The 18,168-nt window shown below is 44.2% G+C and overlaps 1 protein-coding gene across 1 annotated transcript in view; it reads right to left on the bottom strand.

The window, feature by feature from the left end:
* The window catches only part of LOC309864551 (N-acetyllactosaminide beta-1,6-N-acetylglucosaminyl-transferase-like), a 36,740-nt gene that overhangs the window by 3,705 nt on the left and 14,867 nt on the right, over positions 1–18,168 (bottom strand). Inside the window, 1 exon segment of the mRNA XM_082730175.1 lies at positions 4,706–4,798. Within this exon segment, the coding sequence (XP_082586301.1) occupies positions 4,706–4,798 (93 nt within the window).

The raw sequence follows: 18,168 nt of genomic DNA, 5'->3' as shown, positions 1-18,168 counted from the left end.
CCCCCTTGTATTAGGGCTCTGTTATCAGGGACTGGTCGACCACATTCTACTGGTTTCCGGGACTTGCTTTTAAGTAAGTTCCCCTGGCGAGGTGGGGACAGGGTCAGGTTAAGTTTTACTGCATAAACAACATAATCACTGTTTAACCCGATGGAATCGCTCTGGCTAAGTAGGCCCTTACACGGACTCCTCAGGGCCTGGCTTTTACCTCCCACCCCTTGCCCATTGACTTCCAACCCTTAATAGCCCTTGCTTAGTCCCTTCCGCCACACTGGCCTCCTTGCCGGCCCCGAGCCCACCATGCACACTCTACATCCACGTTGCTCCTCTCCCCGCCGCCAGCCCCTTCCCACCACACATCCTGGAGGCTCACTCTCACACCGCACCCCAGGCACCTGCTCCAAGGCCGTGTTCTCAGTGAGGCCTCCTCTGACCCCTCTTTCCTCCTTCCCTGATTCATTTTCCTCTTGGCTCTCATGAGCAACAGGTAGATATGTGTGTCAGTGCCAGGAAGGCAAAAATTTGTTTACTGTCTTTCTTTCCAGATGATTGTTTATTGTCTTTCTCCCTAGACTAGAACATAAGGTTCGAAAGGGCTGAACTTGAGACCATTTTGTTCCCCTCTATGTCCTCGGCATCTGGGACAGAACCTTGTAAACATTAGGTGTTACATTAATACTATTGAACAAACAGATAGAGAAGGATGGGTGGCGACTTTGTGGAAGGATAGAATAGGGGAAGCCATGGGGGGCACAGATGGTGGCTTCATTTGGAGACAATGCCTCTGGAAAAATGTGCAGGGGTGGGAATTTTCTACTAGAACTGGGAGTTTGGTTGGGAAGTGGGTCAGAAGAATGGTAGGAAGTTGAACCTCTTTTCTAGAGGTTTCTTGGCATAGAGAGGAACGACTATGGTTGACTGACCTAAAACAAACTAAGGGCCTGGGCCTTTTTTTTTTTTTTTTAATCCCATACACAAGGAGTCTCTGAAGATTTTTGAATGGAAGATTCAAATGGTGAAACGAGCTTTAGCAAGATTAATTTTGCACAGCTTGGCAGGGTGCATTAGAAATCAATCATGAGGCACACTAACAACTTAATGTAAACCAGAGAACCGGTTCAAAGTTAATGGTTGCCATGAGAGGGGAAGGAAAGGTATTAGAAACAGAGCAGAGAAGGGCTGACAGGACTTGTGATTAATTGAATGTGCCTGGGAGGAAGTACAAGAGAGACTGGAAATCACGGGGCACAGAAGCCAGAGTTGTGGGAAGTCCGAGAAGGACCCGGGGGAGGAGGCGGGGGTAAGAACTGAAGTTATAAGCAGCTCGTCCATGCTTAAGAGAGTGAAGTGAACAGAGGCGACTGTTTCAGTGTGGATGGAGTAGAGGCTACACAGACAACTTGGTCTTCAGGCCAGAGGCAATCCCTACACACTGATAGAGAAGAGAATCCCTACCCATCAGCACAGAGGGGGCAACACAGGAAGGCAGGAGAGCAAGGGGATGCTCTAGGGAAACCCACACAAAGCTGAGCCCCCCCCCCCATGGGGACGCCGGTTGTGAGGATGGGTAGCTTTCCTCTCAGAACAGGAAGGAACGATGAGTGTGTGTCCAAAGTACCCTGACATGGAGAAAAGGGGATGGCATGACAAACGGGTAAGGGGATGTCCATCAAATGTCTTGAAGGTTCTTCCTCAAGTTGAAGCTGTTACCTTCTGAGAGTAGAAAGGCCATTTTAGCCTAAGATGGAGAGTTTAAGGTGAGCAGGAAAGATGAAAAGGACACCAGGAAGATAATGAGGTAAATAATGTAGGCAGCCAGGAGGGTCTAGCCTCCTTGTTGCGGGGGGGACAGTCTCCAGCGATGGTCTGCTTAGGCAAACACAAATGGCATAAAGAGGATGGTGGTGACCCTTATGCATAGGAATGGACCTTGTAGGGTCAAACGGCAGGGGAATCTGGAATGTTGAGTGAGACAGCTGACCCCATTACACAGGCGGTCAGGGAGTCCTCAGAAGGAAGCTAGTAGGAGGAAGCAGCTGGGACAGTTGAAACCTTGGCAATCCCAATTTTTTAAAAAGCTGCCACGTTTTAAACAACAACAACATATTTTAGATGTGGGGATATAGCAATGAACAAATTGGTCAAAAATCCTAGCCTTCTTGGAGCTTCTATTCTGCTCTGGGGAGAAAGACGGGAAGATACAAAGCACGTAAGCTGGTGAAGAAAACTAGCAGAGTGACAAAAAGATTGTAATCAAAGGCGGAAGCTCCAAGTTCAAGACCACGGAGCTAGAGCGGTCGGGTGATTCTAAGTGCTGGCAGGGTCCAGAGTGGGTACACATCCACAGGTTTGGAACGATTCCTATTACTCGCCAGCAAGGGGAAAGGTCCAGATCGTACTCCTGACTTGCTGGTCTGGCATGCACTGTTCTGCCTTCTCTGGGTTCTTTTTCTTTTCCCTCTTGAGTGGTTTGGGGGACAAACTATTTTTATGCTCTGTACCGTACAAGGCTTTCAGATCTTGACTGGTGTAACAGGTGCTAAAAGAAGAAAAATGAGACATTCTCTGAGAGACTTGGGCTGCCCACGCTTTGTATGCTAGGTAGGTCCCTGGCTCAGGGCTCCTCTCATGGGCCCACTTGTCATGTGGTAAGTAAAAATCCCTCTAAAAATGTAAACCTGACTAGCCTATACCTTCTCTATGGGGTAGGGCTTGGGCACAGGTGAGGATGAGGAGGTGGAAGGTAAGGCTCTATGGAGGGGTAGGGGTTGTGACGGAGGCACAGGGGGACAGGAGCCTCTGCGGTGGAGGCTAGAGCCACAAAGTCATGATGTCCCATGGGTCCCTGCCATGGAGGCTGAAGTCCTCCCGAGTTACAGCTGGAGAGAAGCAGCAGATCAGAGGATGACCACGGCGGTCCCCGAAGGAGGGTGACAGGGTTACGGGAGGACTTCGGGGAACTTAAATACTGGGCCCCCCAACTGATGGTGATGATGGTGTCTTTTCTAAAGAAGACCCAGGAGACCCAAAAGCAAATGTCTTCTCCACCCTCCTTCCACCAGCAGGATGGGCTGTGATGAAATGCAGGCACGTGGCACGGGCGTCCTCTGGGGACAATATGTTGGCTGATTAAGGTAAAGACATGAATATGCCTGCTGAGGGGCAGACTGTACAGTGACATGAGGATTTGCCATCTGCAGCGGAAGCGGACGCTCAGAGAGACAGGAGAAGGGGGTGGGGAGGAACGGAGAGCTGCCAAGAGGCAGCCATTTGGAGGTTTTCCTCTGAAACGTGAGGTGTTGAGATGTCCCCGAGAGGGAAGCCAGAGACTGCACGTAGACGGACTGATGGACGAGTAGAGGTGGCAAAGCTTTGTCAGCATAGGGAGCAAAGGCCACCTCCCCTTATGGGCTGAGTTGTCCCCCTCCCCAAATCCATCCATTGAAGTCCTAGCCCCCTGCCTCTGTACCTCAGACTGTGACTGTGTCTGAGACAGAGCTATTCAAGCTAAAATGAGGTCGTACAGGATGGGCCCTAGTGCAGTAGGAATGCTGTGGGGTTAAAAAGAGGAGATGAGGACCCAGACGCACACAGAAGAAGAAGAAGAAGGTGGCCACCTGTGAGCCTCTCAGGAGAAACCAAATCTGTCACCACCTCGATCTCCAGCTTCCAGCCTGCAGGAGGGTGAGGAAACAAATTTCTGTTGTTGAAGTCACCCGGTCTCTCATACTTGGTTACGTGAGCCCTAGTTAATGAATACCATGCTCGCTACATACCAGGCAACAGTTTAAATGGAATGTTGACTAGGGCGGATGAAAGCCCTTCTTTATAAAGTCCTACAGAAATGAAAACTACTGGGGCGCCTGGGTGACTCCGTTGGGTAAGTGTGTGCCTGAGGCTCAGGTCATGAGTCCGGGTCCCAGGATAGAGTCCCTCTGGGTGGGGAGCCTGCTTCTCCCTCTGCCCACTATTCCCCCTACTTGTACTCTCTCTCTCTGTCAAATGAATGAATAAAATCTTTTAAAAAAAGAAAGAGAGAAATGAAAACTACTTAAACTTTCTCATTCTTGTCCATTTGGAGGAAAGACATCTCTTGTTAGTGCTGCCCGTCATCACGCCTGAGCTTCCAGCTGCATGGGTAGCAGAAGCTGGTGTAAAGGGTAGGGGTGGCGGTCCAGCTTGCTTGGTGGTGAGAACATGACATCACTTCTCATCTTGACCACCGGCCCCTCCTAACCGCTGCACTCCCAAAAGGAACAGAAAGAGGAATAAATAAGAAGAAAGCAGAAACTAGCAAGAAAGTATCCTTAAAGTTGAGGCCACTTCTACCCCCTCTTGATAATCATGAGCTAGAGAACATCGGTGAGATCTATCCATCTTTCTTTCCTTCCTTCCTTCCTTCCTTCCTTCCTTCCTTCCTTCCTTCCTTCCTTTCTTTTTTAAATGCAGCCTCCACGTCCCGCATGGAACCCAATGTGGGGCTTGAACTCATGACCGTGAGATCAAGACTTGAGCTAGGATCAAGAGTTGGATGCTTAACCAACTGAGCCACTCAGGAAATCACCTAAATTGACCATGTCCTGAAGCCTCTAGCTACTCTAAGAACACATAGATTGTTCTCCGTGAGAACCCCTGTATTTCACAACAATATTCACGCCAACACCAACAAACTGCGTGGCCTCAAAGTGTGGAATGAAGAGCTCACCATGGCAGCCTCCGTGTTTATCTTCCATGTCGATCCACTTTATAGCCCTGAGGTTACCGGTCCATGATGCATTTGGCATGGAGCCAGGGACACCTGCAATGTTGATAAAGAAGAAAAGCAGAAATGAGAACCAAGAGAGATGGGTGCCATTTCATCAACGAAGCCTGCAAGTTATGCTTATGTTTTCAATAGATTATCTTTCACATTAGATTTTCCTTCCTGGGTGCAAAAACTTCAAAAGCTTACGGCATTAATAGTTGGTGGTTATGACCCCACCTTGCCACCAGTGAAAAAAAGAAAAAGAAAAAAAATATATATATGCATAATTTTTTTGGTTACAATGTGTGCAAAATAGAGTTTAAGAAATACCATAGCTTGAAATCGTAATGAAGACGGAAAAGTTGGGAGATTTGGGGGTTATCTCTTAGTGGCCCTCAACTGACTTTACATTCAGTCCTAACATTACAGCTTTTTAAGACTTTTCAGATGACTTGTATCTTAAAATGAAAGCTCAGAAAACAGGCTAATTTATGTGCTAAGCACTAATAAGTGAAAGCCCTTTACATGAGGTTGCAATGTTAGGCATATAGAAGGGAAATATCTTGTTCACTACTTATTTTTTTTTTTATATTTTTATTTATTTATTTGACAGAGAGAGAGATCACAAGCAGGCAGAAAGGCAGGCAGAGAGAGAGGGGGAAGCAGGCTCCCTGCTGAGCAGAGAGCCCGATGTGGGACTCGATCCCAGGACCCTGGGATCATGACCTGAGCCGAAGGCAGCGGCTTAACCCATTGAACCACCCAGGCGTCCTTGTTCACCACTTATAAACTCATACACATCCCTTATCATGCTACCTTTTTAAAATTATTATTTTTATTTTTTTATAAGCAATCTCTATACCCAACATGGGGCTCGAACTTAGGACCTCAAGATCAAGCATCCCACGCTCCACGACTGACTGATCCTGCCAGGCCCCCTGACACATTCTTCTTCTTATTCCTTAGAGTGCTTCTTGAGCATTTGGTGTTGCCAAGCACTGTACAGGGCCCTGGGGAGAGAGAGAGGAAACAAGACCCAGTGAAGATGAATGTTGACCCCAAGCCATAGGTTTGAGCTTTGAGATCCCCACTATGAGGAAAACTGACGTTCACTGACCCACCCATCTTCTCTATTTCTTTCCCCTGTTCTTTGGCCCAAAGTTTAGTGGCAGACCAATGAACTAATCAGGAATCAATGCACTTTCTCAAAATGTAAAGAGTCTTTAAAAAAAGAGAAGAGGGCTTTGGGTCCCCACTAAGCCAGGGCTTTTTCACCTTGGCAATACTGACACTTTATCTATTTATTTATTTTTGTGTATTTTTATATTTATTTATATTTTAATTTTATTTTAAAGAAATTTATTTTATTTGCATTCAATGAATGAACATACAGAGCATTACTGACACTTTAGCCTGGATGATTCCCTGTGATCAGGCCTGTCCTAGGTGTTGCGGAATTACTCAGCAGCATGCCTGCCTTCCCCCCCCACCGGATGTCAGCAGTACACAACCCTCTGTCGTGACAATCAAAAACATCTTCCAGTGTGGCCACATGCCCCCCAGGAGGGACGGTGGATACACAAAACTACCCCATTTAAGAAATGCTCTGTTAAACCATTTTTTAAAAGATCTACTTATTTATTTTAGAGAGAGTGAGAGAGAGTGTGCACACACACGAGCAGGAGGGGCAGAGAGAATTTCAAGCAGGCTCCCTGCAGAGTGTAGAGCCCGATGTGGGGCTTGATCCCGGGACCCTGAGATCACAACCTGAGCTGAAGTCGAGAGTCAGACGCTCAACCAACTGAGCCACCCAAGACTCCCTGCGCTAAACCATTTCGTATAACCCTGTCTATCTCAAATAAATTTTGAACAGTTCACAGAGATTAAAGGGTCCATTTTAATCCTATAGAGTAGTTTTACTCCAAGATTCCCATTACTGGAAAGTGGGTAGATGGGAATCAAAGGTAAATGCAACAAAAGAAGAAATACTTTGTTTTACAAGAGCTCCAGCAATTTCACTGGTGAGCAATGCAAATCTGAACATAATTCTGATGTTAATAGTACTGCTGTCATGACATCTGTACCCAGATTCTAACAGTCCTTTCTCAGAAGACCCAGTAGGCAGAATAATGCCCCTCCGCACGACATGCATTCCAAGAAGTCTGGATCCTAATCTCTGGAACCTGAAATTATGCTATGTTACAGGGCAAAATGGAATTTAGTTTGCAAATCAGCTGACCTTAAAATAGGGAAATTATCCTGAATTATCCAGGCTGGACCAATGCAACCACAACGGTCTTTTAACAGTGGAAGAGGCAGGTGAACAGCTGGTACACGGGTGGCCATTAGAAAAGGCTCAGACCCTGCAGAAAGGAATGGAGCCCAGCCAACACTTTGGTTTTAGTCTGGTGAGACGTGTGTCAGATTTCTTTCCTAGTAAGATAATACATTTGCGTTGGTTCAGCTGCTAAGTCTGCGGTAGTTTGTTACAACGGCAAACAAAAAACTAATATGCATACTAATGAGAAAAAAATGATCCAGGATGATAGATATTTTTTAATAAGAAAAAAAACTAGACAAGACCAATACTTTTCAGAAAGTTTAATTGGATTAGGTGCATGAACATGTTTCCTCTTTAAGAACATTAATAAAAATGTGCATGTTCAGAAGAAAAAAAGCTCTGTTCTTTTGCCCTGGTGTCACATGGTAATTATATGATGACCTAAATCAAGAATTGTACCCAGGTCTCCCAACTAAAATTAAATTTTGCACAGCCCTTCCTGTAAATGGCAGGATCCCTACTCCTAAGGCCTTGCTACAAGACAGATCCTTTTTTTTCTCTCTGCCAAACTTGAAAAGTTTGCTTATAAATACTGAGTAGTCCCCAAGAAAAATACCATTTATTTAGCAATATTTCTTCCTGTTGCTCTGATTTGCATTAATTACTTTAAAAATTACATTAGCACATGCCTTTCCCAAGAGAAGCTTCTTTATTTTGTTCTTAGTACTCATTTTAAAAGAATTTAGAATAAAACTTGCCTTGGTTAAGTTGGGGGGTGAGGGGCGGACACCCCAAAAAACATAGAGATAATCTGGTATATTTACTTGTTATCAACAAGATTAGCGGACATGAATGTAATTTCTACAAGTCTATTTTGGTGACAAGCTACAGCAGAAAAGTGCGAACACATCGCCGTAACAAAAAGTCCCTACCCTCCTTTACGCGATTATGTCTTTTAAAGGATACGATTTTTTTTCCTCTTTCATTCTCATGAATATTGATCATCACAAACTGACTCTTCCTCGGAAACACACTCCATTATTCTAGAAATAAGATGGTGACATTTATAATTAATGACTGCCGTCTTTACAATAAACACAGAACAGGGGCGCCTGGGTGGCTCAGTCGGTTAAGTTCCTGCCTTGGGCTCAGGTCATGAACCCGGGGCCCTGGGATCGAGCCCGTGTTAGGCTCCCTGCTCAGCGGGGGGTCTGCTGTGTGCCTCCCTCTGTGCCTCCCACCCCCACCCATAGGCACATGCTCTCTCCCTCTTTCTCTCAAATAAATAAAAATCTTTAAAAAATAAAAAAACTAAAACACAACACATGTGAACTTCCTGCTCATGGAATTAAAAACCTCCATTTTTTTTTTTTTAAGATTTTATTTATTTATTTGAGAGAGAGCGAGAGAAAGAGAGCGAGCCCAAGCTAGGGGGAGAAGCAAGCGCCCGGCTGAAGTGGGGCTCCATCCCAGGACCCTGGGATCCTGACCTGAGCCGAAGGCAGACTACATTAGTCCGTTAAACTGACTGGGCCACCCAGGTACCCCAGGCCTCAACTTCCATACTTTGTTTATCGACAAGTCTCAAACATGTCTGTTTAAATATTACTCATATGTGTGCAGACAAAAATTACATTTTTCCAAGTGGAATCAGAGAGAGGGACAAAGTCGAACTCTACTCTGTCTTTTCTTGCAAAGAATTCCGAGGCCCAGAAATACCTGGCAGGAGTGGGCAGCGCCCCTGGCTTTGTTGGACTGGGAATTTGGGCGTCCCCTGGAAGCTTGTTAGAGATGCCAAATCAGCCATCCTGCCCGAGAATCTGCACCCTCACAAGATCCCCAAAGCATCCCAGCACGCGATTGAGCCTGAGCAGCCCTGGGCCATAACCAGCTTGCAAAGAGGACGGAGCTTCTGTCTCCTCTCTCCTTGAAGTCTTTCCCTCAGCCTTCACCAAGTTTCTGGTTACCTTTTCTTTCTCCTTTTCCCCATTATTTTGCCCTGGTGAAGAAATCTGGTACTATGTACCTTCCATCCTTTGGTTAAGTTTGCAAACCTGTCTGCACCGCAGGGAACACAGGCAGGCATTTGAGTAGACCACTCAAATCACTTTCCTGAAGACCATCAGCCCCCTCTCGTGTGGGGGAGAGCTATGTTGAGCAGAAGACCGGTCCTCAGGGAGCCTTGACCTCACAGCATGGGGCCCATGGGGGATTCTCAGTCAATGTTAAAGGACTGAACGGGTGAGGCACGCAAGGGTTGCCCCCAGCAACTCAGTCTCCAGGGCTGCCCATACGGTGTGGCTAAGACAGGCCTCTTGCCACCTTGGTTTCCCAACAGGTCACTGTACGATGAAGGTACAATCATGCTCTACCTCTCGGTATCAAAGAGTATTTATTGTCCTCTCGTGGCCGAGGCCAACCTGTTTCGGTTCACCCTACAGCAACTGCTTAAGAGGCCATCAGTCACCTATTTGCCACGTGGGTACTGCCTGGTACAACTCGCTTGATAACCCTCCACAGGGCTTCTGGCGACAGCTCAAATGTCAACTCAGTGTGAATACTCTGCAGGTGTCGCTTGATTATTTTTGTCAGGGAATGATGGCAAGCGAGAGACTGAGTGGTCTGAATGCACCGTGTGCCTACTACCCAGTGACTTAATGCGGCCTGGGTTAAAACATACGTGGAGACCCCAAAGCTACTGGCCGCATCACTTGCGCTGACATCCGATGCTCCTTCTACTTCCTGAAATTATCTACTAAGCATAATTTTCTCCCAGGGACAACCCACAGCAGATGCTCCAGCACCCGTGGAACACAATTTCCCACTGCGATTGGGGAAATTCGTTCTCACCCCAGCTTTGTCAGCTTTGTCGCTAACCGGCTGTGTACCCTGGAACCATCACTTAAGACTGTAGACTCACCTGTCAAATGAAGCCTAGAACAGATCGGAGGATTTTCAAACATTCAGACTGCAATCCACAGAAAAACAATTTATACCACCGCAGGCACACACTCGTACATATGTGTCATGCACCTGTTTATTTGGTGTTATTTTTTCATATTCTGGTCAAAGCCTACTGAAGTGATTTCTGGATCCACTCATGGGGAAAAGTGCTATTTTAAAAATACTGGACTAGGGTGCGCCTGGGTGGCTCAGTGGGTTAAAGCTTCTGCTTTTGGCTCAGGTCATGATCTCAGGGTCCGTGGAGGGCTCTCGGCTCAGCTGGGAGCCTGCGTCCCTTTTTCTCTCTCTGCCTGCCTCTCTGCCTACTTGTGATCTCTGTCTGTCAAACAAATAAATAAAAATCTTAAAAAAAAAAAAATGCCACCTGGGTGGCTCAGTGGGTTAAGCCTCCGCCTTCAGCTCAGGGTGCTGGGATCGAGCCCCATATCAGGATCTCTGCTCTTCCGCGAGCCTGCTTCCCCCTCTCTCTCCGCCTACTTGTGATCTCTCTCTCTGTGTCAAATAAATAAATAAAATCTTAAAAAAAAAATACTGGACTAGATGACTGTGTTTTTATTATTGCGGATATGATTATGATTATTCTCACTAGGAGCGCAGTTTTGGGGTATACGGATAAAGTCTACGTTCAATTCACCCGTGTCCTAGGAAGGGTCTCTTTTGCATTATTTCTAGGTTGGGGCAAAAAGACAACACTAGTATTATCCGAAAAAACCATTCTAAACTATCAACTCCAATTCTCTCATTTGCTCTTCATAGGCTTATTTAAACAAAAGATTTGAGATACGTTTACAGAGTAACCAAGAATGTTTTTCTTGGAGCTCAGCCATTATTAGTCAAATAACTGCATTTGTTGAATAAATGAATACGGTTCTTTGAAATGCAGGCTTTATTTATGTTGACTTGACTTTCTCCTTATTGTTCTTACACAGTGTGGTCCTCATTTTGGGAGACCAACTCCTGCTAACAAATTCCAGCAATTGCTTATTTTTGAAGCTCAGATGTATACTTTTTAACTTACTGAATAAACAAGGGCTTTTGGTTTTAAATGTCAAAAGTCAACCCCAAGTCTCCCAATGCTCACCCATTAAGGTCATGCTGTAAACTGGTCTAACTCTGGAAAATCTGGAAATATGCAAAGAAAGCCACGAGAACGCCCAATTCCCTCTGGCCCTTTAAACCAATAGCTTCAACGTGAGCTAGGAACCTAATTTCTTAAGTGTAAGTATCTTTATGTGAAGATGGTCCTTTAAGCATTTTTTATACATAATGATTAACAGCACAGGCTTTAAGGTCAGAGTCCACATCTCAAATCCTTATCTCTGGTACTACTGGTTGTGACCTTGAACAATTACGTAATCTCTTTAAGAGATCACAGACTAACCTTCAAAACCTAACAGGGATTTGTTCACGTTAAGTAAGATAACGTATGTCTTGTGCTTAGCACCGTGCTTGGCATAGTTCCCTAAATTGCAAACAAAATCCATCTATTAAAGTCACCGGGACCATTGTAGCTGTGGAAGAGACTGCTTCTTTACTATAACCAGAAGCTAGTTTACCAGCCTCGGCACTACTGACATTTGGACTGCAGTGACGTCATTGCTGTGGGGGCTGACCTGCCCACCGGAGAATGTGGAGCCTTTATCCATTAGAAGCTGGTAACAGTCCCCACACCTGTCCCATCCTCTTACCTCCTGCCCCCACCCATGACGACCCAAAATGTTTTCGGATGCAGCCCAATGTCCCCTGAGGAGCAAAACTGCCCCGACTTGAGAACATGAAAGTATGCATTATTAATAACATCATGTGCAAATATTTGCGTGTAAAATGAACATTTTTTAGTTTATAAAACCTTTAATGTTATTGCTTTTATATTTTTCATACATTTATTTATGAACCTCTGAGGCTTACTGGCTTTGCTGACTTAGTCATGGTACTTGTGACTGTTCTAAGAATAATTCAACAAAAGACAAATGCACAATGTTCAGTGGTGATTCGCTTTATCAACAACAAAAAAAGGAAAATTACCTAATAAGTGGGAAATGTAGCGTGAAGTAACTTGTAACCCTTTTATCTCATTGTCAATTGGGGTCATGTTTAGCAATAAAACGGTATGTTTATATTTATACCTACAAAGTTGTTCATTAATCACTTAGTATTTTTGACACATGAAATTTCCTAAAAGAGATGCTGTCTGGTTTCTTAATGGATGCTTCTAGAGTTCTGCAGCTTTGAGATCATAGCATAATATCTTTAAAATGACACCCCGGCATTCAACTCCAGTGATCGTAAATGAACTGATTCCTCTTTTGTTGTAAAAAGAAAAGACGAAATGAGTAGAAGGAAGAAAAACCCAGAATTTGAGACTCGAAGCAATTTTAGAAATTTTAAAATGCTTTACTATTTTAATATATTCCTTCTCATTGGCATGCTGTATAAGCCAGAGCCTAGGAGATGTAAATGAATTGCCCAGGAATATGGGCATGCTAGGTGACTTACGGAGTTTGTTTCAAGACAATTTACTCAGTTATTCAATCAGTTTTCTTGAACGTTTCCTATGTTCTAGAGTAGATGTTGAGGATAAAGCTATGAATGAGGCGTTCTTGGAGCTTTTGGCCTAGCGTATCCAGAAGGGTTTATACTTATTAATATTTCTACTAGCAGCCCAGATACCTCTACTCAGGTCTTTCCTGGACAGTCTTCTGGGGAAGAGCAGGGAAGGTCAGGGACAGGTTTAGAAAGATGGAGAATCTTTGACCCAGAGCAGCTCAGATTTCAATACAACCTTAACCTAAAGGCTGACCTTGACCCACTGACCCTCTGCCTACAGTTCTCTTTGGCTGCTTATTACCTTTAACTCTTCTCAAACACTCCTTTTAATCACGGACCATTTTTCTGAGATGGAAAGACCTCCAGGTTCACCAGTGCCAGGCTTGGAGGCTGTCAACTTGGCCTTTCTTTCCTCCCCTAAACCACGACAGCTTTCAAAATTCTTCATCTTCGCAATGAACCCCAATCCACTATTACTCCCTTCCAGCTGAGACTTTGCCATTTTGTGCAGTAGGGGAGCTCCCAACTGATTTCCATCCTGCCCGTGGTTCCTGGTACAAACCCTCCCTGGCTTTATAATGGTGCTGTTTCCCTTTGTGGGCACTGTGCTAACTCAGGGGCTTCCCCTCTCTCACCTAGACTATTTTGAGTGCCTCCAATCTGTCCACTTTACTGACAATACCACTAGATGGCTTTTTCCATAATCACCGTTGACCCCGTTTACCTCCTGTTTTGGGGGGGGGGGGTGCAGGATTACTTTGACCTGTCTGCCCATGTCTGTTTCTTCAAGCCACGTTGAGATGCTTACCCGCCAACCACTCAGCCCCCAACACATGAAAGCAAAGGCAGACTTGCCGACATCCCCAACCTCTCCCACAGGTGCCCATTCTGCCTCTTACCAGAATTCCCACTCCTCACACCACTGCTCATTTTACATGGCTGCTTCTGCTTCCCCTGGACCCAGTTTAAAACATTGATCTCCTCCCTCCAAAGCTTGACCCTCAACTGCCATTTTTAATATTTGGCCTCAGACTGTCACTAATCAAGCAGCTGGGCCCAGCGAGCCCCTCAGACCCGAAACCCTCATTCACAGCTCGAGTTCATATTCTGGCCAGGAAGATACCAAGATACTGACCATGACAACATAAGGATCCTTGTGATCTTGTCCCCAGGTTGTGAACAGCAGACGGGCAGCTCATAAGCCACATCTGATCACAGGCCTATTTGTTTCAACCCTCAGAGAAGTGGGGGCTGAACACTGAAAAGGAACCAGAAGGTTCCCCATGGAGGTTAGGACTGCCAGTGTCCCTTGACAACAACTTATTGGACTTTAAGAAGCCAGGAACTGTCCAGCTCCTATGACCCCTACATACTTCACTCATTTATCTTGTCTACCTGGCCCGGATCAACGTGTAGCGTGTAGTACTTGGTTTCCAGACCCTTCCTCCATACATCACTGCCCACACACATCGGGCTGTCCTGCCACCCTTTGGGAAATTCTTGAATTGGTTTTCCATTTTCACTACTCAGCGGTGAGGCCCAGATACTGCTGTTTTTCAAAATGCGCGTATATTATATTATTGCATAGTCAGGGTTGAGAACACCTGTTCTTACAGAATATTCTATGAAACATCCCTTCCCAGGGATAATACTTTTTAACTTCTCAGACAACAGGCCCTGTGCCTCCTAAGGAGAGATTTTATTTTTTCACCAAATAAAGCAATTTTCAGTTTTAGAGACTTTAAAAGCACAGGAAAAGTACAGAGAGACCAGATGTTTATTTTCCAACTCCCCAAAATTAAGCATTGTCAAGCAAGGTGGCCCATTTGCCTTGTGACTCTTTCCTTTTTCTCTTCCTAATATATCAGTCTATAATTTGTGAAAAATTGAACTCTGGTTATCGGAATGGATTCAAATAATGCATAGTAGTACAAAGAACAAAAACGAAAGCTGAATGCAAACTGGTGTAGCTACTGTGGAGAACAGTATGGAGGTTCCTCAAAAATTAAAAAAAAAAAAATAGAACTACTCTACAATCCAGTAATTGTGCTACTGGGTATTTGCCCCAAACCCATAAAAATGCTAATTTATGCACCCTGATGCTTCTAGCAGCGTTATTCACGATAGCCAAATTACAGAAGCACCCCAAGTGCCCATCAATAGAAGATGGATAAAGAAGATATGGCATACATCTACAATGGAATATTACTCAGCCATAAAAAAGAATAAAATCCTGTCTTTGGCGACAATGTGGATGGAGCTAGAGGGTATTATGCTAAGAGAAATATGTCAATCAGAGAAAGACAAATACCGTATTATTTCACTCATATGTGGAATTTAAGAAACCAAAAAAATGGCCAAAAAAAGAGAGAGAGAGAAACCAAGAAACAGACATCTTAACTATAGAGAACAAACTAATGGTTACCAGAGGGGACGTGGGGGGTGGGTGGGTGAAAGAGATGATGGGGACTGAGACGGGCACCTGTCATGATAGACTGATATACAGAAGTGTTGAGTTACTATACTGGACACCTGAAGTTAAGATCGCACAAATGTTAACTATACCATAAAAATTAGGGAAAAAAAAAACATTATTTCATAAAGCATCTTCTTATACAAATAAATACTTCCATGGCCCCTTAAGACTTCCACATAGCTATTAACTAGGTGACTAACCTATACTGGATATAGATTGCAAATAACCTCTCACAGGTGGCTCTTACCGTTGAGATGTATGGGTTGTTGGGGCACCTAGTGGCTCAGTTCGTTAAGTGTCCGACTCTCTTTCAGCTCAGGCTATGATCTCAAGGTCATGAGGTCAAGCCCTGTGACGGGCTCTGTGCTGCTGAGTGTGGAGCTTGCTTAAGATTCTCTCTCTCTCTGCAACCCCCTCCTCCCCTGCTCATGCGTATGCTTGCTCTCTCTCCAAAAACAGAGAGAGAGAGAGAGATGGGTTGTGTTCTCTAAATGTGTCTGGGCATTCCTTACGTTCAAGTTTACCACATTCATAAGTGTATCAATTCAAAAACAGTTTCCTTAGGACTTAAGTTTTTACAGATTCTAGAAATGGGAGATTCTGTTGTTATTTGCAGCATGTGAACATGACATACTCTAATTTCCTGTGATCTATTTGTTTAGATGTGTTTGTTTCCAGCTTCAATGGAGTATTTCCCTTTCAACGGGGCATTTCCTAGATTTTACATGACTGTTTCAAATAAAAGCATGTACCAGACTGATTCCCCTTCTCATTCCATTACATGGTAAAGGATTTCATGTCAGGATCATTCCCTGTTGGAGGAAACAGAACACTGCATGCCCTGTGCTACCTCGTTGGTTGTCTGGGAGAAGGTTCTTACCAAATCCATTAGACAAATTTTCATCTTGCCCAGTACACAGTGCCTTCTTCATCTTCAAAACAAGGCACGAGGCTACACCCAGTTGGAAGTAAATCAAGAACTCATCTGCAAGGTTAAAACATTCCCTCCAATTCCACGGAAAAGCAGCCAGACAAAAAACTTAGGACTTAGGACTTTTGTCTTATTTTAATCCTATTTTCAATTCAAGACAGGTCCGAAGAGTTAAAGGTCAGTGGTAAGTTCCATTGGTTGCTACATGTACTGGGGTACATAAAAGGTTGCTAATTCTGGGAACTAAGTACCTATCTATAGCAAGCAATCTTTGATATAGAATCGGAGAGAAGGAGTTCTTCTGTTTACAATCTTCTTCTACAAATATGAGAAACATCCAAACTTTCAAAAGAGAAGAAACACGGGAGAAAGAGTCTTGGGATGTGCCCCTGGTATGTGGGCACCCTCACCCGTCATCCTCTATCTACCTCCCCCCCAACCCTTAATCCCGTGGAGTTTGTAGCAGTTTTTAAAGAAATACACAAAGCCACGGGGTAGGCCTAGCATTTCTTCTGGAAACATCTCTTGAACCTGAACATTTGGATGAAAAGCACTGGGCTACAATTACAAGTCACACAGCAACACAAAGACACACATAAATAATTTGGGGGATTGGGAATGCTTGTCACTCTTGGAAGCAACTAGAGTGGAAATCCTGGGTATTAGCAGTAACTATTTTCTTGTGCAGGTCAAGTAAGATCAGTTGAAAATTCAGTGATCGAGTCTAAGATTTATGCTTACGTTTAGGGAGTATTTTCAGTGTACAGTTAATAAAGTTACAGATGTGTAGGAATGTGCTATTTTTATAAATTTATAAAATAAAACTTGAGACTTCAAAGAAACGTTGTCCCCATCGGTTTTTTGCCCTGGTCCCTCTGCCCCTGCCCTGGGTCATCCTTGGGATCACGGGGCTAGTTCTGAGTCTCCAGCTCTTGGGTTTCGAGGCCCTCACTCTGAAGTACTTGAAACTGGTGTTCTCATTTGTATGATAGTTATTTCAGTATGTTAGAAACTCTGAATTATGGGCTAAATACAAGACTAATGACTAATGCATTTCATTTGTAGTAAAGGATAAACTCTCAAGGCACCCAAAAATCTAGACAAATCCTCTTCTGTATGAGTTTTGGTTTGTTTTTTAAGTAGGCTCCACGCCCAATGTGGGGCTTGAACGTCCAACCCTGAGGTTAAGAGTCACGCTGTCTACAGACTGAACTGGCTAGGTGCCCCCAGATGAGTTCTTTTAATAAGAGATAATACCGGGATGTTGTGAGGTGCTCATTATGATGCTTTCATATGACTGACTAAAAAGACTCACAATGGAAGTTTTGTGAATCTGTCACATGTTACTGGAAGAAAAGTGAAATACAGTTTTGTTACTCTTATTCTTCCAATGAAGCCCGTGATGTTCCTATGATTTACAGATCTTCCTTGACTTACAATGGGGTTAAGTCCCAATAAATTCATTGTAAACTGAAAATATCAAACTGAAAATACATTTAAGACACCTGAACTACTGAACATCAATGCTTAAGTCTAGCCCACCTTAAATATGCTCAGAACACCCCTTTTGCCTCTGGCTGGGCAATACCATCTACCACAAAACCTATCTGATAACACAGTGTTGACTATCTCCCGTAATTGATTGAACACTGTACCGGAAGTGAAAACCAGAACCGTTGTCTGTATACAGAATTTGTCAGCCATCAGCTGCGGACCCTTGCCATCAGATGGGGACTGACCCAGAGCTGCAGCTTGCCGCTGATACCCACGAGAGGGGACAGAGTAGCACCAGCCCGGGAAAAGATTAAAATTCAAAATTCAAAGTGCAGTTTCTACCCAATGAGAATTAACATTCACGCCACCCTAACGCTGAAAAAGAGTAAGTAGAACCAGAACCATCCTAAGTCGGGGACTGTCGGTATTCTGAATCACAGATACTGTCAAGTCAAAGCTAACAGAACCTTACCAAATGGAAGCTTAGTAATGATATAACTACATACCGTATTTACTTTTAGTTTATTTACCCCAGGGAATAATATTACTAAAAAATGATCATGCTTTTTTTTAATAATAAGAGATCCAACTGATTCTATTATTCATGGCAAACAATAAATAAATAATATGGGGAAAGTCTGCAGAATGGAACCAGTTATCAACAGCTGTTATGAGGCCATAACGTCTATAAGAAACCATTCACCATTGTCGCAGTTTGCACTCCAAACTAT

The sequence above is a fragment of the Mustela nivalis genome (assembly GCF_964662115.1).
Source record: "Mustela nivalis genome assembly, chromosome: 5".
NCBI classification, from domain to species: domain Eukaryota; kingdom Metazoa; phylum Chordata; class Mammalia; order Carnivora; family Mustelidae; genus Mustela; species Mustela nivalis.
Note: the sequence above shows the minus strand (reverse complement) of the source record. Positions and strands in the feature narration are given on the sequence as shown.